General features: G+C 39.3%; 1 protein-coding gene across 1 annotated transcript in view; it reads left to right on the forward strand.

Annotated features, from left to right (window-relative positions):
- RAB26 (RAB26, member RAS oncogene family) overlaps nucleotides 1-27,187 on the forward strand; it is a 176,915-nt gene that overhangs the window by 16,358 nt on the left and 133,370 nt on the right. The window contains exon 2 of the mRNA XM_072417504.1: nucleotides 21,010-21,120. Coding sequence (XP_072273605.1) covers nucleotides 21,010-21,120 — 111 coding nt within the window. The remainder of the gene's footprint in view (nucleotides 1-21,009; nucleotides 21,121-27,187) is intronic.

Here is a 27,187-nt window from a genome sequence, read left to right on the forward strand (position 1 = left end):
CACCAAAATTTTTACTTTACATGTTTTTTTTTTGTTAAGTACAGATATGGTGAATAACCAGATAATGGTAAAGGTAAATATTGTTGTAGTAAAGATTAAAAAGTTGCGTTATTAAATATAATTAAAAATCTACTAAACACACAAAAATGAGTAAAAAAACACTATACACCATTTACAATCTTCTTGTGGAACATCCTCTAAATGAGGTGTTACAACTTGGTACACGATTAGGATAAGAGGTGTACTCTAAAGGGATCCCTTTACCTCTTATTCCTACTGCTGCTCTTCACGTATCCTTTCTACCATTCTATGTGGGATACATTCCATGTGGCCATTTGCACTTAGGACATGTGAGTTTTTTTCTTCTCTTTTTTTTAAAATGTTTTTTTTTGTAATTATGAGACGTGTTATATTTAATTGAACTAAATATTATATTGTTAATGATTGTAGATCTAATTTTCCTGAAGAAACACTAGAAGTATTAGTTCCACGAAACACATACAAAGTTAGAACACCCCATTTAAGGGATTTTCCATAAGGAGATCCTCAACAGTGTATAGTGTTTTTATACTTAGTTTTGTGTGTTTAGTAGATTTTTAATTATATTTAATTAGCCAACTTTTTAATCTTTACTTCAATAATATTTTGATTTTTTTATGTTTGGCTTTAAAAGTCCTATTATCTTTTCACCATATCTGTACATTGCCAACAGAAGGGATGTAGCCTTGGTTTTTTAAAATATCATCAGTTGGGATCAAGTCTTCTTATGTATTTTTTTTTTTTGCTTATGACCCTTTTAAAACCCCCGTGGCAGTAAATATAGAATGAGAGCGCAGAGCCTCCTAGGATATCCATGTCACGCATCCAAGGAGATTTCTGGCTGATCCTTCTGCGCATGCTCGATCTCAGGCATGCTCAGAAGGGGCTTTACCCTACATTGGGAAATGCCAGTCTCACGCATGCACAGTGAGATCATCTCTATTTTTTTCCAATATACAACAGGCTACCTCACCTGATCTTAAGCCTGCGCAGTGAGAGATCAGGTGACATAGCCATAGACAAAGATGGCGGTGCCCATCACTTCCGGGATGAAGCAGGATTATAGGAACCAAACACGAACATCTCTGGAGAGATTGAGGGCTCTGCAGAAGTAAAGTTAAGTGAGATTTTTTTTTGTATGTTTAGTTCTGCTTCAAATAGGCATGGCCGTTGGAATAAGGCAACAAAGCTTCGGATTTCAAGTGTGGCATGTGTGTCCATGTTAAACTGGTGCCGCGACCGTATAAAAGGTAACTCTGTTCTTGCATATCTCCCTAGAAGGCCCAACAGCCATTACAAGCAGTTAGGGCTGTTAATAGCCAATGAGGCTTTCTAGTTCATTGAAAAGCCAATAAAAAGCTACACTGAGGATGCGGGCCATAGTCAGTTCATTTTGTTTTCGGAACTTCCCCTCGTAGCTTCCTAGTTGTTGAAGTAGCATAAAAGCACCTGGATTTGCTTGCTATATGGGACACAGATTTTGTAAACTTTGTATAATGTACTTGTGTGCTCTTTGTGTGTTTTCTCATATTTTTTTCGAATGCTTCATCAGATTAGCTTAGAAGCAGGCATTTCTCGATTTCTGACCCAGCGTTCGGTTTGTACTGATGACCTCTTTATCTGCTGATGTGTTTTATACCTGTAACAACAATAGAATGGTCTGCAAAAACTTCATTGTAGGTTGGGGTCACATTTGCAAGGGTGTAGTTTCTTGTATTATAATGCATATAATTACCAAATAATCTAACAGACTAATTAACAACGAATCTGATAATTTTCCCTGATACCTGATTCCTAATAATGTTTTGATGGTTTTTATTAGGGTTTTAACAATTTTCTGGGGAAAGAAAAAGAACACAGAAATGACAAATAAAATATAAGCAATGAGTTACGGGAGTACGCATTACAAACACAGTAAAGTAGGTATCCAAAAACAGAGTGAAACATCAGTTTCATCTGAACATACATTACAAGCAATTGTGAGTTGTAATATCCTTCTGACCCAATGACATCATACATCTCAAAACAAGGATAGAAGAGAGAGAAAGAAGCAAAAAGGAATAAAGGTAAGAGAGGGGGAGATGGATATAACCCAGAAGGGAATAATAGGGGGGACAAGTACAAAATCCAGAACCAGCCTGAAATGCGGAATACAATGCGCTTACAACAAAAATTGGGGTAAATGACATCTGATTCCTAGTTTTTATCAGATTGCTACTGGTCCCTGCCTTTAACCTGTCGTTTGACTTTTCTTGCTGATTACGTGACCTATGTCCTTTGTGTTTTCATGCTCTTTAAAGTGTATCTATCATATGGGGTTTTTCTCATCCTGTACTTAGCTTTAATGCGGAACTAAACCTACGTTACTCACCTGTCCCAGTTTTCTCGCAGAGAGCTGCCATCTTCTTTTTTTTTTTCTTCAGTAGAAGATCTTTGGTCAACTTGATTGGCTGGGCCAGGATATTGAAGAGCATTAGTTCATTGCCGGAATGTGCACAGAAAGAGGGGAATGCCGGGTATCCTTGCAGCCAAAACTGAACGCTGCACATGTGCAGCTCAGCTTTTTTGCTAGAAACTCAAAGTGATTAGGCAGGTAGGAGAGATTATTGCATACAGGACATTGCCTGTCCCTTTCTGCAATAATGACCGGCCTGATTGCGTATTCTTAAATGTGGAACTTTAGTTCTGCTTTAAAATCTTCCTACCCGGGCTCCTGTATGTGGTCAGCACTTTCTGAATTTATTCCCAAGGTGCAGTTACAATAAGAAGTCAGCAATGACTGCCTATTATATTTTTATGACGTTGTCTTTTAGCTTGCCTGTTGATCTGATTATTGGGAGTGTCATGTGACACAACTTAGCCCAATAAGAAGACCTGACGCTGTGCCCCGGGATTTTACTACTGACAGTATCTGAAACGGTCTTTGATATATACTTTCTAATATAGACTCAAGGTTTTTTTACCACCATTTGTGCTGTAGTCACAAAATAAATTATTTAAGGCAGTGTCATGCACTGTATGTTTTCTATACTTAACTTCTATTTAACTCTATAATGTACTATTTAACAATATAAATTTTGGATGTTTACTTCTCTGCTTTTCCTCAGTTTAATTGCTTTGATCTTCATATGCCTATTTAATGTACAGCGCTTGGTAATATGTTGGCGCTATATAAATCCTGTATAATAATAATAATAATATGGTCCCCTTGCCACCGGAGCTAGAAGCAGAGTGGCAGGGGTTTTTTTAGATTTTGTTCATGCTAGATGGTGAGATCTTGTACACAATGCACCAGCTCCGGGCAGCAATGACGGCTTGATTAAACTTCAGAGGGGGTGAGGTGCCTTGTCACCCTACTCCAAAGCAGCAGGAAGCGCTTACTGGTTGCAATTATAGAAAATTAGGCTAGCAAAAATATCAACTTTTGAGCATGTCAAGCAGTACAGATGCACCACAAATTTAAAAGAAGCATGATTATGTGACAGGTTAATAAGAATCTTACAAATGATAATTTATTGGGGAAGTTTTTCAGATTTGAGGAGAGTCTTGTGACCTCTTTCACCATACACAATACCGCCTTCACTTTCCATTCTGCCACTGGATTGAGGGTTTCTGGACGGAATAAGCAAGGGTAAGAACAGGGAATAAAGGTGAACCTAATTTTTCAATGAAATATTCTTAGCCCACAAAAATCTTACAGCAACCATGGCCCTGAAACTGATATATATAACACAGTCATTTAAGACATTTTTATTCATGATTGCCTAAAGCAGCATAAAGGAGAAAAAATATAGCTATAATTACAGTCATAGCAGAAAGAGATTAGCTAATATATTTGTATAATAAAGTACTGTGTCAAAATGACAGGTCCCCTTTAAAATATTTTACTCGCTAGGCTTTTGTTATAGATTTCCCCAGATATGAGTAATTATTTCTTTCCTGTCTCCATCAATATTTCTCTCCATTGTAAATGTGGCTGTGATCTTTTCCTCATCTAGGATTGTGATTGGGCCCCGGTAATTATTGTGACCCGGGTTTAATTACTCTTACGTTCGCTAGATTTGACATAAAGAGGTAGCACATCACAACAAATCACAATTAACTGCTCATCCATGGATACAGGAAAAGGCCAAGAGATGAATTAGGCTTTGTCTTTTGATGAGTTTTATTTTTTTTTATTTCTGTGTTGCTGAAGGTGATATGTAACACAGAATCGGCATTAGTTATAAATGTAGTATATTGTTATAATAATAACAATAAAATAAAATACAGAAATACTAGGAGATTTGTAAGGACATTCAATTAACTGAAGAATAATGGACAAAAAAAATTCCAACACAACACGGGTAAAATATTAACGAAATGGAAATCTATAATGCTGTCCCCTACGACTCACCGATTCATCATTGGTCTACTTCCAGGTTGAATGACGCCAACAGCATTCAACCTGATCCTGGGGTGTCAAAGAACTTCTCTATGGTTGTGTGTCATTGAGCTTCTCTGAACTCATAGGAGAAGGGTGGGGGGTCTCCAAGGAAGTTCGCCCTAAACCCTAAAGCCCTAAACCAAAAATTTAAAAGTTGTTACCAGACAGGTACATTTTTACAGAAGGGACAGGCATCTGCAAAAAAAATCCTTACCTGCCTAATTGAACATTTTTAATTGCACTCACCTGTCCTCGTTCCTTCACGGACGCCTCCATCTTCTTCCTTCTTCTGTCCTTCATTTGCTCTTCGGCACAGGAGCTCATTCAGTCACAGCAAGGGGAAGCTGGAACATGCTGGGTATCCTGGCATCCTACCCAGCCCAGCAATTATTTTTTTTTTTTACAGTTTAGGATGGCGATCAGGCAGGTAAGAATGCTATGGAAAAAGGGCCATCACCGGTCCTTTTCTGCAATCACCTCTGCCTGATTCTAAATCTTGAAAGTGGAACTTAAGTTTGGCTTTAAACAAAACCTGAAGGCCAAAGAAAGGGCATTACATCAAAGAATTATTTCCTACATTAAATTAAAAAAATATTACCTATACCTTTTTTTTTTTAAGCTTTATAAGTACAATTTCATCAACATTTCAGGGACTTTCAAGGCTCATTTCTCAAGGTGGCAGACAGCAGAAATGTAATAGAAATGTATCAGGATAAAATATGGTAGCAGTTATTATCCATGGCTGTGGTCCTTGGCTTTCCTTCAGAACCTCATGTGCCTGTAAAGCATGCCATGCCTATGTGTATCATTTGATAGAGCCCTTTGCTGGCTGCATGCTCAGTGTTCTCCCCAGCCCCTTGTAGCTGGTGCACCACTCGGCACTTATCATTAACCACCTGGCTGTTTTTTGTGGTTGGGTAACAATACAGGGACCACCACCCACCTACAGCTTCTTCCTACCCAGCTTAAAAAATGTATGGGGAGTATACTTATGCTTATTTGTACGGATCAGGATGATTTTGTAGGTAGTGCAGAATTATTAATATTTTTATTATAAAACAAGATATAGTGCCAACATATTACACAGCGCTGTACATTAAATAGGGTTTTTAAATGACAGACAGACTGGGTGACACAGGAGGAAGAGAGGACCCTGCCCCGAAGAGCTCATCTATGAATTATCTATGTTTATTCCTTATATACCAAGTAAAGGTTTCCAGTGAACATTTAGGGCATTTCACATGTAAAAGATCCTGTTTCTAGAGCAGGATTGGTCTAAACATGGCTCAAAAATGAAAGATAAGGAACAAATTTCTCTCCAAAACCACCGACAATAATATATACCTTCAATACCCCCTCTCCTCTACAATCTATTATGAATGCTGCAGCCAGACTCATCCATCCTTCCCACCGCTCTTCTTCTGTTGCATCTCTTTGCAGTTCTCTCTATTGGCTTCCATTTCACCTTAGAATCAAATTCAAGCTCCTGTGCTTTGCCTTCAAATCCCTACACAGTTCTTGTCCCATTTACTTTTCTACCCGGGTAAAAAAAAATACCCCCCCATCCACTTTCTTCTCTTCTCCAATGACCTACTAATGACTTCCTCACTCAGAACCTCATCACACGCACAGCTCCAAGACTTTTCTAGAGCTGCTCTGACTCTGGAATGATCTTCCTCTTCGGCTTGCTTCTACCTTCTGCTCACTCAAAACCCATTTTTTCAAACTTGCCTACATGTCTTCTTTTGTCTCTTGAAACCTTTACTACTTTCCACCATTCCATATCTCCCCACCTATTGTGTGAGACTTCCCCCACCTCTTGAGCTCTCCTCCTCCTGTGTCACTGTCTGTATCTGTCTGTCATCTGCAACCCCTTTTTAATGTACAGCGCTGCATAATATGTTGGCGCTATATAAATCCTGTTTATTAAATATTATTAATAATAATAATAACATTATTATTATTATTATTAATAATAATAATTATTAGTAGTAATAAAAATAATATAATACCCTGAGTGTCAGTTATTTATTATGACTAGCAGTGCTTTCTTCACTTGGTGCATGCTAGCACTGAAGCCAGAGACAGCTAGACAGCAAAAGGGTCAGAAAAACCTTTATATTATTTTTGCTTTGACAGGTTCCCTTTAATTCCTGTGTTTTCTCTGATTGACTCTCTTGTTAGACATTCATATGCAGATATAGAGATGGGAGACATGGAAGCATCCTGAGTCATCCTAATCAGCGAATGTCTCATACTGTTCTTCGGCAGCAACTTAACTTACTGAACAAACAGAACTCTAAATGTCAATTTATGTGGATCTAACGTGTACTAACTATACATTGCTTAAAGCGTATCTAAACTCAAGAAAACAAAACTTTGCAGCTTATCAGTTGTTAGATGTAAGGGTTGCATTCACTTTTTTTCAGGTTTCTTTCCCATTTGTGTATAATAATTGCTTTCCCAAGGGGGCACCTTCACCATTCTATGAAGGAAGCCATGGTTGTCACTCACATGTTCAAAAGCGTGACTTTATATATGCCTTTCTGTTTTCATTTGTGGGGGTGTTATTAGTTTACAGAACTGGGATAACATTGTTTTGGCTGTCAGTTCAGCTCACAGAAAGTCACCAGGAAAACTACATTTCTGCAAAGAACAACAGGTATTCTCTATACTTCCTGAATGCGATCTTAGCTTAATGAATGAATATGTAAACCAATACAGCCACTATCTCAGTACCTCTCAGGTCACTTTAAGGGACACCAATGATGTTTTTCGCTATCTGTAAGGGTGACATTCTTCCCAATAGCCAGCAATGTAAGAAGAATTCTTCCCACTGACCACCACACTAATATACTGCGAGCGATGGATTTAGGAAATATAGCAGGGGTATCTTGATAACCTGAAAGTTATTGCAGGGGTTCCCCCATGTCAGACAGCAAATGAGATACAAAGCAAACCCTTTTTTATTGTTATTATTATCAAGTATTTATATAGTGCCAACATATTACACAGCGCTGTACAAAGTCTATAGTCATATCACTAGCTGTCCCTCAAAGGGGCTCACAATCTAATGTCCCTACCATAGTCATATGTCATTACCTCATTCTAAGGACAGCTAACTAACCTAACTGCATGTTTTTGTATTGTGGGAGGAAACCAGAGTACCCGGAGGAAACGCACGCAAACACAGGGAGAACCTGCCAGAAACCTTTAGTTTCATACAGTTAAGTTGAACTCTCTGTACAACCTCCAGTCTTGCACAGTTGTAAGGGCCCCTCTGCACTAAAATTGTTTACTCTGATTTCACTGCACAGGATGAACATTTCACAGTATTGGAAACTGCAGATAGAGACCACTTTCATTCTTCGTCGCCTCCAGATGCCTTCGGATGCTTCATAGCATCCTTCAGCTCATCCCTCCTCAATCTTAAAGTGGAACTAAAGTTAAAAATGGAGACCAGGCAGGTCCTTTATTGCAGAAAGGACATACAATGTCTTACCTCTCCTTACCTTTAAATTCTTTCGCTTGTCCATGTTTCTTTGTGGGCACCACCATGTTCCTTTTCTTTTCCGGGTGTTCCAATCTTTGGCCATTTTGATGAGCCAGGATGATGTAACTCCTGCACATGTGTGCATTAGTTCATTCATTCCAGGATACCAGGCACATCCCTGGCAGTGTTTTCAAAAAAGTTGACAGTGATCAACCAGCTAAGTATGATTTATTGCAGAAGGGACATCTCCTGTTCCTTTCTTCAACAAACACCTGCCTTTGGAGCTATAGTAGTATAGTATCACCTTAGTGATGTCCCTAGTCTGCACCTTTCATTCAAAGGTTTCACTTCTTTCATTTTTGTAGCTATGGCATTATATATATATATATATATATATATATTTATTTATATATATATATATAGTGACAGAGTGTCTCTTAAAATGGCAGGAAAAGTGGTTGATGGCAGGTACGTTGCTCCTCTAATGGCTCCAGGGAAGTAAGAGTTGTTATTTGTGGTGTAAATTTTGGGGGAAAAACAGGCCCTGGAGCCAGACAAGGAAAGTGAAAGGTGGGCTCCTTGGCCAATCCTGTGCTGGGATGTCTTCACCTGGACTCAGGTGTAGTGATAAGCTGATCAGTCGGGATCGCAGAGCTCCAGGAAAGCCAGTGTCCAAACTGTTAGTTAACAGTGTTGATGTTGAGTATACGTGATAAAGAGACAGGGCACCAAGTGAGGTAACCAGATACCCAGCCGGGCTATTGTTTGTTTTCTTGTAAATTTATTTCTGTTATAACCACAATTTCTTGTTTTCATGAAGCTACATACAGCACCCTGCCTGACTCTTCCACCATCCCTATCTGCCTATTTTGCATAAAGAAGCTAAAAGACCTTGTAATGTTTCCTAAAATAAGGAAAGTAATAAAAAAAACAGAGAGTGGAACTAAACCCTTTTATACTCACCTTTCGTTGTTTAACTGCAGGGTGCTGCCATTTTATTCCTAGTTGCAATTACCAGCTGTGAAGCTGGGTGATCCAGCAAACCTGGAATGGATCTGGTCCAGGATTGAAAACACTTGCTAACAATGACTTTTAAGAAATCCATTCCAAGTGTGCTGGATGACCCAGCTTCACTGATGAACGTGTGTCCTCTCCAGCCTTGGAGAGCTTTAATAAATCAGGCTGATTGTAGGTGTGCTCGGAAGTACCGGGCTGGAGTGCACGTTGAGGCAAAGGACTGCTTCTGAACAGGCATTGCTATTCAGCAGAAGTTTCAATACAAGGGAATTTAAAGTTTGGAATTGGCTTGAAGTTGGATGACAATGAACACATTTTGAAGGTAAAGCTGATAGTTTACAGTGCATCCACCCTCTTTATAAAAATCCACTCACTGGCTATAACAATAAAAATTAGCTAACGGGAAGGGTTTGAGGAGCACAACCTTTTCACCTGCTTATGTTTCATCCCTGACCTAGTAACAGAAACACAGGATTTTACTTTTGCAGCGAAGCTGACCAAACATAAAGGAAACTCGCATTCACTTTATATTGCCCTTCAGAGATTTTGGGATTCAGGCTGATCCGTATGATTTCTCCCAGAATTGCTTTATAGGTAATTCTGGTCACTGCTGAGCTGTAATGGTTCCATCATTCATCTCCCTTTTAAGCGAGAGTTCTTTACCTGGCCTCTGGGAAAGCGGCCTGTGTACTAAGTGTCTTTCTGTGCTCTTCCCAAAAAGAAAAAAAAGAACAGCAAAGAATTTAAAGTCGCAGTGATACTGCAAATAAAGTACAATTTCCAAAAAAACCTCATTAGGGATTATTAGAATCATTGTGGTTTGTTGATATGGGTCACTGAAGTTCTAGGTGATCATGCCCTGTACTCCAAAACAAGATGTTACTTTCTGTTTATGGCTCTTCCAACTACCTTGGAGTTTTGGATGTACATTTACAATTTTCCTTCTATATCTCTGTAGTGTGAAATAAAAATACAGATGGGATTGTTGAAAACACATTATGGTGTATGACACGGATCAGCCACTGGTGAAGCCTCGCTAATTTTGACTTACTCTACAGTATTGTGGTCTGGAGCAGAGAGAGACTTTAGTGGCATCATCTAAGCATTGTGAACTTAATTGTCTAAAGCTCATCGGCTATTTTCTATTAACAAAACGTGAGACCTTTTTACAGACCTCAGTAAGCTGGGTGGGAAGAAGCTTTTACCTTTTCAGTAACAACCCAGAAACAGCTAGGTGGTCACTGAAAACTGCTGGGTGGTACACCCAGCTAATAGGGACTGGGGATAGCACTGGACCTAAAGTAAACCTATCACTAAAACCTAATATATATTACACTTACCTCATCCCTAGGGTGTGACATCATTGCCCCACTGTGAAGATTCCTGCAGAATGCAGAGTACACAAAATCTTGCAAGAACACACTCTGACCTATGGCAAAAGCATCTTCTCATGAGATGTCGGCTGCCCTTTAATCTTTCCATAAAGATTATGATGTTTTTCTCTGTTACTGTCACTAGGTGATAGGTGTGAAGTACATTTTCTACCTACTAATGGTATGTGATTTAAGAAGGGGAAGCTGACCTTTATTTTTAGTGGAAGATCTGCTTTACGTATTTTATTTCATGTCGCCTTTAGGTGTGTGTTCCTTGTGTGTCCCATTTTTTTTTTTAAATTCATATATCAGTGAAATATTTTGCAGCCCTTTAGACGGTAAGTATTACCTGAAAAAAGTTTTTAAATCATGCACATAAAAAACATAATAAAAAGTGTGTTCTCCCCAGCCCGTTTTAACCAGCCGCACCGCACGACCCAGTACTTTTCGGTCACTTCCTGGCTGGTTAATGAAAAGTTGGGTCTCAATACAGAGGCCACCACCTGCGTACAACTTTTTCCAACTCAGCCTAAAACATTTCCAGGGAGAAGACTGTATTACTTCAGTGCGCTGGTACACTTTTGAGGACATGCATTATGTTTAATCAGGCCGATATCGCTGTGTTTACCAGATCACCTTAACACCAATTTCCATAGGACTGATTGTTGCAGACTGACTTGCCTTGACTGAAATGTGACTCACTCATTCAAGTATATACTGTATTTGAGTGTGAGGCATTCAGCAACAAATTCATCTACAGGGTCACAGAACTCGGAGAGCGATCAGCCTAGGAGTGTCATTAGAGACAAATGTGATGTTATAAATGCTGGAATGTTGAAGTGTTTATCTCTGTGTATCGAGCTTCTGAATTCTTTGCAATTATATCCTTATTTTTATTGAAACATTCCCTTTTTTATACAAACAGAGAAAATATGCTTCTATATTGGCTAACTTTTTGAAATGCACTAAAGGTTTGGTAGACCAGCTGTCCTGTATTTCAGATATACAAATAGTTTGAGAAGAATTGTATTACCTGGTTGTTATAACTGGACGGTCCATTACTGTGTGAACAGATCAGTGTGATCAAAGAACAAAACAATACGGGGTAATACTTCAGCTTATAGAACCCAGTGGACCTTTACTATGTTTTACTCTTTCGATGGTGCTGGTCAAAAGTCATCATAACTTTGTTGGGATTAGGTAACACCTACAAGTCGGTAGTCATCCATGTAGAAACTACCTTAAAGCTGTAAATCGGAGCAGCATTGATGATGCCTGTGTGCAGACTTTATGCATCATCTAGGATCTTGGAAAGGTCTAAGAGGACAACCCAGCACATCATGTGGTTGGCCAAATTAAATCAGTAAAAGTTAAGTTTAAAATAAAAAAGGAACATGATTTAAAATAAAAAAGGAATATGATGTAATGCTAATGAGCCCTTAAGCAAGTGGGTAGCCTGGAGGCAGACATCCAAGTCTCGGAAATGTGCTGGCTTATCATTTATGAGTAAATACATATATTTTTCACAAGTTCATTTTATTTTTTGCCTTGTTTTGTAGGAATGGGTATGGGAATGGGTTCATAATCCATAATGTGAACGTTTGGCTTTTTACACAGTTGTAGTGGTAGTTCCCTAGCTATAAAAACTTCCATTTTTCAACAAAGCCAGTGTTTGGTTTGGTTTGTATTACTACTTTACCCTGATGGCCAAGACTCCTTTTTATAAAAACCAAAATCAGTTCTCTAGGGAGGCTCACTGAAGCATGCAGGACTCCCAACATTGAGACTGTCAAACACCTATTCCAATTCTCCCCGGCCACATCTCCCATTCTTTGTACATGAAATATGATGTTCTTTCAGCTGCTGACAATGGGCTCCAAAGCCCATTGTCTCTCATCTGTGTGTTTACTGAAATGCATCATTGATATTACCAGCAGGATTTTAAATTTTAGTTAGTATGTAAGGTGATGATGGGAAATTGTTAGGGTAGATATATAGTAGCTGTCATTGCTTGTTTTTGAAAGTGAAGGCAACAGATGTGTCATCCTTATCCATGTTCTCTTTTGTCACTGAACTGGAACAGACATGTAACAATAAAGTATCGAGACACCTGATATACACATGACTGTTTATTGTGACTCACAATCAGAATGAAACCCCAAATGTCTACAACTTCCAACAAAAAGCTGCTTCCATTTCTAGAGTAAGACATTGCATTACACTCAATCTTGGTGTTTCCTGATACAGAAGAAAACATATTATACCTTCTGCTTTTTCATGATACAATAATCAGGGCTTGAGAAGCCAATCCATAAGCTGCAAGGTGGTTCCACGAAGAAAACAACTACATTTTGTTAGTGATAGCAGATGGGAATGGTGCTATGGGTACTTTTGGACTGAATTACTATGCCTCATTCTGCACTATTTGTCTGTGTGGAGGTAACCAACCCTGGCAGTTGTAGGGATTTTCTTCCTTATGTCCGAGCCTCCAGTACAGAGAAAAATGGACGGCACAGTAGTAACATCGGCAAATCTCCTATTACTAATAGAGACAGTGGTGTCTAAAGCTACGTACATGCCTCAGAAAATGACGAGCATGGCTGTCTTTCTCAGGTGAAATCTGACATGGATACAGCAGTCCCTCGACGTTCATAAGTCTGCCACAATATTCGATGATTGACCATTTGGGAGCGAACACTGTTCACTCTTTTGAAGTAGAGCACAGTGGGTTGCTGCTGGCTTGTCCTCCCCTCTCCCCTGTCCAAAGAACAGAATGGACCTGTGTGTACAGCTCTCATTCAATCATCTGTCTCTGGAAACAATCACGAAAGATCTGTTCTAGTGACAATCCTTTGATGACCATCGGATGTCTGTATGAGGCCTAGAGATATGAGGCTGGGGCACTGGCGTTCCAAGGAAAATGTATACATCACAAAGCATAACTAAATAAAAATAAAAAAAAATCACACTTACCTTTTCTACGGAAGAACCCTTCGACCCCTCTGGAGCTTTGATATGGTTTTGCGACGCCCAGATTTCTTCCTTTGTCCAAGCACAGAAAAAAACGCCAGTGCGCCTCCATCTTCTTCATTCTGTGTACATCACCCATTCTCACACTGCGCAGGCACCGGATTGGGTGACATATGTTGCTGTATTTGTAAATAAAAGTGCTGATCTCACTGCACATGTGTGAAATCAGCACTTTTTTTTTTTTTTTTTTTTAATGACTGAAAAGCCTCTTTTGCACATGCTTGATATCTGACATGCGCAGAAGGAGCAGCCCAGACCCTCCTGGAATACATGACGTAAGTATTCCAGGAAGCTTTGTACTCCCGTACATTCTTTACTGCCATGGCGGTAAAAACAGATAGGGAGGGGCTTAGCTTTTTCTTTTTTTTTTTTTCTAAAAGTCATTTAAAGAAAATTACATTTTCACTTTATATTGAAAGGTTACCTACCCTTCTATACAAAGTAAAAATTGTGGTGATAGGTCTGCTTTAAGTGTTTTTTATTCTTAAGATAGAATCCCTGACAAAAGTTGCATTTTTCAGGGAACTGCTGAGGCACAATTAACGTTTCTAAATTTTTTCTGATATAGTGAATCTTTACTTCTTGAGTCCACTTTCACTTTAAGTCTATATATAGACTAACTTTCAGAAGGACAGAACATCTAGAAAATAATTATATTATCATGTAAAGTCTTTGGATGTCCTGTTCTTAGCATTTCTAGTGCCAAGTAGCAGTTTGCTGTTTCTCATCAAAACTAGAAAAGTTTCTAAGCAGCAAATACATGATGAATGACTTTGTATGCGGCTCATAATAACTTAAATGGCAATACTAGCACCTGCATATCAACTGAAGAAAAGCCACAGGTGCCGGACACACGGGTCTATCTGAAATTTTTTATTTGCTCTTTTGATGAATTTGGATGAGCGTGCCTATTCGGAATTCCTTTCGCTTTGAAGACACTAAGTTGGAGGCTTTAGTATGTATCTGTCTGAACAAGGCCTAACTTAGAAAATAGAGTAAGTAGCAAAAGAAAGAAAGTAAAAAGAAAAGGATTTGTCAGCAAACATGTTGTCCTCACAGACCCTCTATGAACATAAGTGTCATAGGCACTTGTTTTCTTGTCTTCTAAGTACAGATCATGCAAGTCTTGTGACTTCTAAATTAACCGTTTGGGTTTGACATATTGGTTGAGTTTCCTTTATAAGCCGAATGACATTTGTTCTTCTTGACACACTGCGAAGTGTCTGTCAGCAGGTAGAGCTTGGCGGAATAACTGCTCTTAGCAGATGTGACCGCTGATGTATGATGCATTTTCGAGAGGCTGTCAAAACACTTGTAGGCGATGGAAAAGTGATATATCCTCATTTGAGTGTAAATAAAGTTGTGCCGGTGTGTTATACCCTGAAAATAAAGACAATCTAGTTCCAGAATAGATCTTTGCTTGTTTGCTACCGATTAGGGCATATGTTTCCTAAGTCAGCTCAGTAACTGCCCCAGGCGGTTATTACAGTCAATCTGTGAACTGTAAATGGCTTCCAGGATAGATTGCAATTCTGCTACATTTATGATGCCTCAACAATTTAACTTTGAACTGGTTTGGCACCGTTTTTTGTTTTTTTAAAATATTATTTACAGCACCTAGACCTAAAAATCCTGAGTTTATTTAGCAATTCTCCCTTAATAAAGAATAAGTGATGTTTTCACAGATTCTATGAAATGATTTGGCTACTTTTAGGTCAACTAAACATATACTTGATCGCTTTTAGTTATATTTGTTATGGTGATTAGTTCGCCAAAACATTAATTACCTAGTTACAATGGAATCTGACAAGGGGTGAGATATATTAGGCAGCAAGGGACGAGTCAATTCTTGAAGGTGATGGGTTAAAGCAAGAGTATGGAAGACTTTGACAAGGGCAATATTGTAATGAATGGATGACTAGTTTAGAGCCAAATGGAAGATCTTGAAGGGTGTTCATTGTAGTCAGTGGTTGTTACCGACCAAAAGTTGTCCAAGGGCCACAAATAAACATCCGTTTTTTCAAAAACAAATCCAAGATATTAAAAAGATGCCATATCCCCAAAAACAACATAGAACAGAACAGTGTACTGATTTATCCTAGCAGGGAATTACTGGCAGGTAAATGAGTAAAAACACAATATTTTTATTTAGTGTACAATACCAATATTAAACATTCCATGTACCGTATTTTTCGCTGTATAAGACGCTTCGGAATATAAGACGCACCCAATTTTAAAGGAGGAAAATCTAGAAAAAAAAGATTCTGAAAGATTATTCCCCTTCTGATCACTCATGTGCCATTCATACTGGTATTCCCCTTCTGATCACTCATGTGCCATTCAAATTCCCTTTCTGATCACTCTGTGTCATTCAAATTCCTTTCTGATCACTCTGTCATTCAAATTCCCCTTCTGATCACTCTGTGCTTTTTTTCCACTGTACGGCAGTTAAGACAGGGAACGGCAGGTGGCGCTGTGCCGGCTTCTTTCGCTCTGCTTTACAGACAGAAGACACGTGCTGCTGCCAGAGAGAAGAGGAGACAGACGCTGCTGCAGCCAGAGACACACGCAGGATCGGGTATCGGGTGAGTATATTATTTTAATTATTTATCACACCTTTGCCGTATAGGACGCAGTAACTTTTCCCCCCCAGTTTTGGGGAAGAAAAAGTGCGTCTTATACGGCAAAAAATACAGTACATTGATTAAAGCATGAGGCTTAAACAAAAGACCTCAGACATCACATGTTACATAAAATAAAATACTATCAAACATTTTAGTAAGTCCCGACACACTTCAGCCGCTTCTTTAGGGGATTTCTGATAGTAAGATAACAAGTACAAATATCCAGGTGTCATATGCGTGATCCAACAAACCTGGAATTGATTTCTTAAAAGTAATTTGCTAGCAAATGTTTTCGATCCCGGACCAGGTTCATTCCTGGTTTGCTGGATCATCCAGCTTCACTGATGAAAGTAAATCAGGCCCAAATATATCAAACTGCATTCGCACGATTCCCTAAGATAATAAAATGTATGTTCATAAACATGATTGTGTATGTTGTTTGAGCCATTTGACCCTTGTAATAATTTTAACAGGTCTATATGGTTTATCTAATAAAGTAAAGTTTTGTATATTTTTTTATCTATATTCATGCCTTTAAAGTTCCTTATTTCTCTTTTTTGAATTTGTCGATGTATTACCTATTTGGAATGTGGCATAACATCAGACGGTTTAGTATATTCTCTTACATATATGTTTGCACTGACTATGAGGTTGCTGTGGGTTTACCCTTTCCTCATGCCAGGGAACCATTTCCTCTGGAGAGAAGCCACATATGGAGCTACAAATTTGCAGACCATGCTGACCATGTCCATCACCAAAAGCACTTACAATGGGCATGCAATTGTCAGAACTGGACAATGGAACAATGAAAAAAGTGGCCTGGACTTAAAAATCATGTTTTGTTATGGGTTCTTTTGTGGTAATTATCCTGAGAACTGTATGGGAAGAAAGCAAGCATGGAAAAGCATTGTGATTTCAAACATCTGCCGTTAGTGTGTTCCAGATACCACGGGACCCCTACAGAAGTCTTGTGGAGTCCATGCCTCAATCACAGCTGTTCCCATAAAATATTTCTCTCTATTCTTGCAGAAGTGTGGATTTACCTTTGCTTTCAATAGTCATCAGGAAATTTCTACAGCAGCACTCAGATAACCATAAAAAAAATGGGGTTTCCCTTGTGTAATATCCCTTGGGGCTTTTTTAATTACCTTGAGCCACTACTGTGTAATCCCACATCTTAGCTCATGTGATGGTATTAAAGCTGTTGGCTGTTTTGGAGATAAGGACTCTGAGATTTAGCACAATCCTCTCTCCTGTGTTAACACTGAACTCTGGGCAAACCTAAAAGTTGTTGCATACTCCCCTCTTCCCAATGCTGAGCTTGTTTCCCACTTTTTCACATGTAATCAGTTCTAAAAACCTCTTCCACTGTCAGACAGTACAGTAAATCACAAATCTGGACACTTTCTAGTATTGTCTGTCTAGGCATACTATTATTTGTTTCATTATTCTAATAACTCTGTTGTTCCATGACTGAATTGATTTGTGATTCTATTGAGTAAATGTTTATTGAGAAGGGATTTCTCAGCTCCCAACACCACTTCACACACACTGTATCAGCACAGGTACAAGAAGCTGATATTAAATAACTGATAGCAGCAAGTAGGGAGACTCGGGCCAGCTGAGAAGGAGTTGGCTGCATGATCCTTGTTGTCCATTACGCAAGAAATAAGGAGGGCTCAGGATATAGCCTGTGGCTTCTAATGTTTGTTCTAATGTGTGCAAGAAAATTTTACTGATTATTTTCAGTAAAGGGGAGGACGGTTTACAAGTGTGCAGAAAGAACTGTAAGGCTGTACTTCAGCTTAAAAGTGATTCTGTTGTAATAAAACAATTTATTATGTTAGTTCTGTCATCCTGATTTGTTTTCTTCAATGCTGCATCTTTACTTGGGTCAAAGATTAATAATATTAGGTGCTGAACGGTTGATGCTTTCTACAGGTGACCACATGAAGTGTCTTCCCAGAATGATCTGGCTTTTATTTTGGATCTTCAATAGGATGTTCATACTAACAATGACTCTGTTTCCATGCACATTAATGATGATGGTCTTTCTTCTTTCCTAGCAATATTGTTTTGGTTCTTCACGTATTGGGTCTGATTTATTAATCCTCTCCAAGACTGGTGAAGATAGACTATCATGGTAGAACCTGAGTGCTCCAGCCAACCTGGGATGAATCTGGTCTAGGATTGAAAACATTTGTTAAATGATTTTAGGAAGCCATTTCAGCTTTGTTGGGTCACCCAGAATCTCCCATAATATTCTATCTTCTCCAGGCTTGGAGGGCTTTATTAAATCAGGTCCAAAATAAGGTCTCACTTACCGTATATATACCCGAGTATAAGCCAACTTTTTCAGCACCCAAAATGTGCTGAAAAAGTCACCCTCGGCTTATACTCCAGTCAGGTGCATGGGTCCCTCCAGAAAAGCACCCTCTGGCAGCCGATTCCCGCTCCTACCCCCGCTGACAAGGTTTCCTACCTTGTCCCTGCACGCCTGTGGCTTCCTCCGACCGATCCGGCAGCCGCATCCAGTGGTTTCTGTCCCCTGATGAAAATGACATCAGCCTGCAACGGAAAATCGGTGGTTGCAAAAGCCGGAAAGACGGCGGGGGCATGCCGGAGTTACAGCGGCTCAAAAGTGCAAACGGTAGTAAATACTGTTACGGTGCAATCTGATTGTCATACAACATTGTTTGACCCTATAGCTAACCTTACAGCCTTGCCTGCACTACACTGACACTACTACAGTGGCTAAATGCAGTACCGCTTTCAGACGCTTTTTCTGGACAGAATCATACCGCCAGGGAGGTTAAAGAATTTAGTGGTTAGGTACGATAAGTAGTATACCTACCTAACCACTAAATTTTCACTATGGTATTTGTTTACCATAATATGTCTGTTGTTCATCTGGAACTGTATAGTTCCTTGCCTGTAGTTGCAGCATTTCACCCTTGGCTTATACTCAAGTCAATCAATTTTCTTGTTTTCCAAGGTAAAAATAGGTACCTCGGCTTATACTCAGATTGACTTTATACTTGAGTATATACAGTATACTTATCTAGGCTTTAGTGGAAAGGTCCTAACACTTTTCTGGCACTCTATTTCCAGCATACTTGTTCTGGATGTGAGACTCAAACGTCTTAAGCCAGATAGTCAGACAACTTGCATTTTCAGAAGCCCATCAAGGGAGACCCCCGAACGTGTATCATGTCCCTTTAAAAAAGGTGCAAAAGTTTAAAAAAAAAAACAATACAGCACTGTTATGGCCCACCGTATATTTGCTTACCACGGGTTATTCTAAATGAACCTTGACTAGGACATAATAGAGTAACTTGTAGTTTGCTGAGGCAGTTCCCACAGGATGCTCCGTTAGAAGCCTCTTCTGTGATGATTCATTTGCATGCGGTTTGAAACAAAAATACACACAAGGCTTTTTTAAAGCAAACTGCTAATGAAATTTTGTTTTTTGTGTGTGTGGTTTTCTCTTAAAGGAGTCAAGAAATGGGTTTTCATTGTGGTTAACCACTGTCATTTTATGGTTTCTGTGACCTTGCCAAATATAAAAAAAAGTACTCCTCACCTTGTGGATGATTTATGGACCTCAAGAAGAACTCTGCTGAGTAACTTGGCCACCTAATGCCATTTTAATTCCATATATACATCAAGCTTTTCTGTTTAGCCAACTGGGGACTAAAATGTACTGAATTGCTTCTCTATTACTCTTGTATGACCTTTGATTGGACAGACCATTGAATTGTACTGATTGCAGCAAAGCAAAACTTTCAGGTCATTATTATCCAATGTCTGTATCTTATGTCTCTGACTCTTTTCATTACATTTTTTACATTTCTCTTTGACTTTGGGAGCTGTTTTAGCTCCTAGTAGTTGGGCTATGTTATCAGTTGCCATGAGGATGTGGGGCCGAGGGAATGAATAGGGGCAGCAGTGAGCGGTACTGGTACCAAGCACTTCTTCCACCTGTCAAATGTACGGACACTGGTGCTTTAGGAAGCAGCACTGGGGTGGGTGTGTTTGAGCCACTGCCGCTGGAACATGTTTTGACTGCAACTCACCCCTCAACTTTGCCAGTAAGAGAGGCTTGTCTGGAGGCAGTAAGTGTTTTTTTTCTCCTTGTGCTAATACAAGAGTTATTATGTTCCCTCTTAAGGTATCAATTACATTAGTTATAAACAGCAGGGTGGCTTAGTGGTTAGCACTCTGGCCTTTGCAGCGCTGGGTCCCAATTTGGAATCTCTGCCAGCACACTATCTGCTTGGAGTTGGAAGGTTCTCCACGTGTTTGTGTGGGTTTCCTCTGGGTGTTCTGGTTTCCTCCCACATTCCAAAAACATGCGGTAAGGTTAATTGGCTTCCCCCCAAAATTGTCCATGGACTGTATTATTGACATATGACTGAGGTAGGGACATTAGATTGTGAGCTCCTTTGAGGGACAGCTAGTGACATGACTATGGACTTTATACAGTGATGCGTAATATGTTGGCGCTATAGAAATGCTGTGTAATAATAATAAGGATGCCAATTGTTGGGAAAAATTGTTGGTTTTCATATGGCTTCAAGGAATTTTATCTGAAGAAGTGCTCTTCACTGTGAAACGTGTCTCAAAGATACCTACCTTGGTTTTCCGAACAAACACTCATTTTACCTGGCCTGAGAGAATCACTTACCTGTTTATTCTTTGTTATATTAAATATAATTATCCTTTAAAGGTGAAATGGGTATGGATTAATCTATTGTCTACCATACTTGGATCAGGGGCAAAATCTCCTTTTGTTTTAATCCATGTTCATGTGTTTTTATCTGTATTTTTGTATACTATTTGTTCAATAAAGTAATGTTGTTCTTATTTAAGTGATAATTTTTAAATCAATCCACAAAACTACTTCTGTGGGATTCTGGCAATTTCTTGCCTGTTTTTCTGTGAGCAGTTTTGTTAGATTTGCAAATATATAATACTTTGATTAAGTTATTGTCTTTATCAGTGCAGGTAATGTTGGTCGGTGATTCAGGAGTCGGAAAGACCTGTCTTCTGGTAAGATTCAAGGATGGCGCATTCCTGGCTGGTAGTTTCATTTCCACCGTTGGGATCGACTTTCGGGTAAGCTGCTGAACACTTTATTTTAGTCTTCTAAGATATTAATGTTATGGTTGTTTTATTGGTTGTTACGGCTGTTCTGTTCCCTACAGGCACAGATAAAAATAACAGACCTGTCAATAAACAAGCATATTAAGTAATGAACCTTAATCTATTATTCTTTTTTTAAACATGTAACAGTAATTTAGACAATGAATGATTTATGATCCTTAAATCAGGGTCTTCTATCAGTTCAGAGGGTTGCTGTGTATGTCCGCTTTGGTCTATGTACAGTAGATTGGTCATGAAACATGGCTGCTCATCTTCTCTCCATCTTCAGATCCATAGGACCACATGGGTTGCATCTTGTCTACCTTCCCCATTTGTATTTTTTGGTATCTCCTGTTTTTTGCAAGTAGCTCCATCAGATGAGCTGGATCGTAGCTAAATGACTTTCATATTTGCTTTTTGTCCTTTTGTCTCAGCCATGTTGTCACAGCCATGTTGTATCATTCCAATTTCAGGGTTGTGATGCCTGTACTGTTTTAGGTTGCTTTCTCTTCTGGAGAATGGGAAGGTCATCTTAAATTCCAGCTCCTTTGTTTTTTTGGGTTGGTAATGGCCACATGGATGGGTGGAGCTGGGGACAGTGGTGATCTCACAATTATAGACCCCTAAGAGGGGATTCTGGTGAATAGATACAACACAACAGGATCTCCCTATAATAGAAATGACCCGTTTTGACTTGAACTTTAAAGTTCCTGTTCCCTTGCTAAGCCACTACATCTTCTTCTTTCTTTTCTCCCTGTAGATGATCTTTGGATTGATCAGGCTGGGACAATACCAGTACCTGACCTCACAAATGTTCTTTTGCTTATTAGGCACAAATCCCCACAGACGCTTGAGGAAGATAAGAGTAGAGCAACAAAGAGGTGGGGGGCTCCATTTTAATGCCTGTGGCTTTGGAATGGCATGCCCAACAATCCTAAATAAAAGTGATGGTCAGGTGTCCATAGACTCTTGGTGAATATTGGATGCTGGGTATAGGACACTTATAAAAGTTCCTGTTTAAAAGAGATTTTCTTTCAGCTACATACGTGATGTTAGCACAGAAATATTTGATGAAAGCCAAGTAGCAAGAGAGAGATTTATGAATTGAGCTTTATAGTGTGTATCCATTTTATATTAAGTATGCCTTATCAATACAGCTCTGCTGCTCATGCACTGCTTTGCTGTCCTACAAAATTATTTATTGGAGAGAGGAAGGGGTTAGTTGGAAGAATATACCTTGCCATATAAATATTTAGTGAGAGATGTCTTCTAACTGTTTCAAATGGTCAACTTTACCAAATCACATTAAAGCAATATTACATAGTTATATATTCAGTTAGGTTGAAAAAAGACATAAGTCTTTTAGGTTCAACCACTAGGGAAATAAACAGATCCTAGATAAAAACCCAATAGACATAGTTGATCCAGAGGAAGGCAAAAAAAAAACCCTGGTACAATTTACTCCAACGGGAAAAACATCCTGATTCCATGAGCCAATGGGATGTTCCCTGGATCAACAATCTGTTATCTTTACTTTAGGTCTTTAATCCCCAGTTATATTCTGTGCTTCTAGAAATCATCCAGCTTTTTCTTACAGCAATCTATAGAGTTTGCTAAAACTTTAATGATCAAAATATTTTTTAAGTTTGCTCTGCTAAGAAGATATTGCTTATCTCTCTCTCTCTGTAAGGCTAACATTTGCTAGTTTGAAGAGATACCAATGTCAAATGGAATCGGAAACTTCCTGGATTCTTCTTTGCCTGGTCCTATGCTACAGTCAATGGTTTAATCCACTGTTCCCCAAGACAGTGTTTGGTATTTACTGCTTGTTTATTCCAGGGAACTGCTTGTAAGTCTTTGGGGAGACGCTACATGTATCCTCTCCCTGAGGCATAGAGAATGAATGGGGTTAGTACCACTCACTGCTGCCAGCTATCAATGTGCAGATGTTGGTTGTTTAAGTGCCAGTGCCGCTGTGCGAGTGACCAAATAGCCAGAAAGGTGCCAGCCACTGGTAGCCACATGGAATCACTCCTGAAGCAGGTCTTAACTTCCCTTTATCACCGCTGTGTATTGATGAAGCAGCAGGGGACCAGGCATCTGAAGTATTGGATTCTTTAGATTTCATTAGCCAGTGGTAGCTTTTAAACACAGCAAAGATCAGTAACATGAATGGAGAAGTTAAAAAGTCTTCTGTCTACTTCTGTCTACTTCTGTCTTTGCAAGGAGTACATTTCAGGTTCTCATTTAAGCAACAGAGTCATTTTAATATCCTAAATCAGAAAAAACGCTCTCGCGTTCCTTGAATAAAAACATTTTGCTCCCTGACTCCCCTATATGACCTAAAAATAGCAAACTAGATCTATTTGCCTCTGGCTATTAGAAGCTTAATGGTTGTTTCACATCATTAGAGCCTATTGTTTTGAGACAGACAAATCCTGTCTGTTAGATTTACAGGGAGAAAAAAGCATAAACTGCAATACAGATTTGCTAGTTTTTAGAAGCAAGTTTATAAAGCATAAAGTTACATTAGGATAGCTTATTGAGACAAATATCTTAGATTAGGTGTAATTACTTAGTGGGTGGTCTGTTCATTAATTTCTGATTTATGTGATTGAATTACCTATGTTAATCTGACTAATTGACTGCGGTTCTTGTTATATTAAATGATAATTCATTATATTTCAGAACTAAGTTATAGTTGAATAAGTGGATTGGTCTGTTTGTGTGTTCTTTTGTTGAATTTTTTAATTTAGTAATACGTGGGGATTAGTTGAAGCTTAACTGATTTGATTTACTATTGCGGTTCATTTTATTGGAGCTGACATTCCCAGCAGATGGAAAATCTACCCTCTACATCCAGTTATCAAAAAATAACATTAATTGGGTAAAGGATTGCAGCACAGTCAGGGAGCTGGGGCCATATTGTAGACAGTTGTCTGTTTAGCAGTGAGCAGTACTTGCTGTTGTCCTCGTTCTTTCTCTATGGGGATGATACAGGTAGAGCTGCCCCCACTCGCTGCAATGGTCTTCTTCGTCCTATTCGTCTTGCTCCTACCTTCTGATCATTTAAAAGAGCACTCAAAACCCATGTTTTCAAACTTGCCTACCCATCTTCTTTTTCTGTCTCCTAAAACCTTCACTACTTACCCACCATTCCATATCTCCCCTCCTATTGTGTGATACTTCCCATACCTACTAGATTGTAAGCTCTTCGGAACAGGGTCCTCTCCTCCTCCTGTGTCACTGTCTGTATCTGTCTGTCATTGAAATGTACAGCGCTGTGTAATATGTTGGCACTATATAAATCCTGTTTATTAATTCAAATAATAGTAGTAAATGCTTACAGAAGAGAATGGCATTATTAGTGCTCCTCCATTGCCCAACCAGATGGATAGGGCCATTTTGTGTCACCCACCAGTCTATGTAAGTGGCAGGGGTATGTAAAGGAGAATTCCAAATCTTTGCATAGCTGACATATATGTTGATACCAGCCCTCAAAATGTTCTCTTCTGTTTTATTCTTGTGACGTTTAGGTTCAGACCTTCCTTGGAATCAATCTTGCAGAGCTCCTGGTGATGCTCAGTCTCTTGCACCACAGCTTTGGTTCTTAAGAAACCATCGTCTGCAGATTTGACAGCGGCCGGTACTCAATGTCACCATCATTCATTCTCTATGGGCATGATACCGGTAGAAGGTAGTTGTAGCGTCTTCCCCAAAACAGCGGTTCACTGGCATGAAGAAGCGGTAACCACACTGCAACCTCACTGCCAGTCTAAATGTCTATATTGCTTTTTGTTTAATATACAGTAAAATAAATACGCACATAAAAATACACAAACACTTATAATATCACATACCAAGGTATTTCTGGGTCCCTCTTATCAGAATAGATGGCAGAACCTTAGTTTAATCATGTAAAATATTATCCAAGGCTTAGCTAAAAATACTCGCGTTGGGATTTTTCTTTCTACTTTCTCTCCTTCTTTTTTTTTTTTTTTTTTTTCATTTTACATAAACATATTTATAGTGAAGCATTAAAGGGTAACTATGCAGGTATTTGTTAAATGCCTCTCTGTCTTATACTAACCTACCCTTGTTCTTCCAACATCTGTTGTATGGTCCTGTAGAGGCAGCAAGGCTACTCAATCAAAGTCTCCATGCCAAGGGACACTGCAGAATGGCAACAGATGCAATGATGTAGAAGGGTTCCCAGGCTATGGACATTCAGATATTTAAATAATATTAAAAAGCTGTAAATAAGCTTTAAGAAGGTCTGAGAGACCCTCTGTAGGTGCTGACACTGTGGAACTATTCATTTACAATGTACTCAGCAGAAGCACTGAAGATAAATCTTAGCACTTAGCTCACTTTCTCCCAGATGTCTTAGGAAAGCTCTGTGTTCAAGTTGGAAATTAGAGGGCTGGCATGTTTGGAAGTGGCAGCTGGAAGGGGCAGAGGAAGCTGAGCTGCTAAGTCTTTGTTGGGAGTTAAGCTGGTAGGTCATTTCTAGGAGGGGGGTTGAGCTGCTTCTAAGCTGCTGCTGTAGGGGGGGATGCAGAGGGAGCTGAGCTTCTAAGTCATTGCAAGAAGGGGGAGCAGAGGGAGCTGAGTACCCAATTCTAGGAGGGGGTTTAATGCTATCTGAGCTGCTGAGGTGCAATTAGGAGGGGGGGCAGCAAGAACCGAGCACATCATCATTGGATCAGTGGACAAACTGGAGCAATGGGGAAAAAGCTGCGAGTGTAGCCTACCTTGTCAAATACTTACCTTCCTCCCTGTCCCGGTGGTCTTCCCCAAGTCCTCTGGCTCTGTCCCCATTGGGTCCTCTTCTTACTGTGCCCCATTCATTCCTATGGGTAAGCTGTGCAATTTAGAACATGTACAGGGGCTTCCATGAATGTGGCTCACCCTTAGCCATGGGACCATGCTGTGCTTGTTCAGCTGGAATATTTTGACTGCAAATCTGCTGGCGCGTAGCAGGGAAACGATGATTGCCGGAACAGAGAGGAAGGTAAGTATCTGACTACGTAGGCTATGCTCGGAGGGGATTTGGGATAAAGTACAGGACAGCTGTACGGTGGCCCTTTAATTTAGTTGCAGCTCACTGTGAGCCTTTTTTTAAAAAATGTTGGAGGGAATCTTTGGTCTATATTGCCCCACAGCAAGCAAATACATTCAGTGTTTCAATTCCCAGCTGTCTTTTTCCATTGCAGGTTTACATTGAATCACTTGCTAGGAGGCAGCACTAACTGCCACAGTAATTCCATCAAAGACTTTTTATAAAGCATTTTGTATTTATCTCCTATATTTATACAGCAGCGGTTTACCGATAACATTCACATCAACCTGAGGGTGCAAAGTAGCTTCAGAAAAATATAATGAATGCAATTACTGAGTACCTTATGAAAAAGTTAAATCCTCAGTGTCATGCTATTCCTTTGGCTTCAGTACTTTAGAGTTACTGCCCTTAGGTTGACTTTAGGTATATAACGGCAGCCCTTGTGATCCTACATTATTAGGTTTTATTAAAGACCAGCTGAAATCTTACACATTTTCATACAAATGTAAAAAGTATATAGTAATAATATAGTGAAAATGTTGGCTTCATGTTGCAGTGCTCTTTGCTGACAGAGCTGAGTAATAGCAGCTCCCCTCAGTCCTCCCACATATGTGTATGCAGAGAAATAGGAGGGGTTTGTCTGACAAGTTTATTTACTAAATGCTGATTACTAATTGCACTGGGTCTAACTTTGGTACCCTTTGGATTAGGACTAACGGCACATCTGCTGTAACAGGAAGAAGTAGGAAGAATATGAAAATTAAGTTGTGAATCTGACTTAGTTCTCCTTCAGTCACAGAAAACGAAATAAGTACACACGTAGGATAACTGTACTTTAGTGATCGTATCCAGTGACCTATGAATGAATGAGCGTTGTAATTACACCTGTTCTGTTCTATTTGGGGGAGAAAGAGGGAGTGGAACCCTAGGAAGCATCGATGAGTATTGTTTGAAGACCGTACTAATGATTTTCACCCG

The sequence above is a fragment of the Pyxicephalus adspersus genome, chromosome 7, assembly GCF_032062135.1.
Source record: "Pyxicephalus adspersus chromosome 7, UCB_Pads_2.0, whole genome shotgun sequence".
NCBI lineage: Eukaryota > Metazoa > Chordata > Amphibia > Anura > Pyxicephalidae > Pyxicephalus > Pyxicephalus adspersus.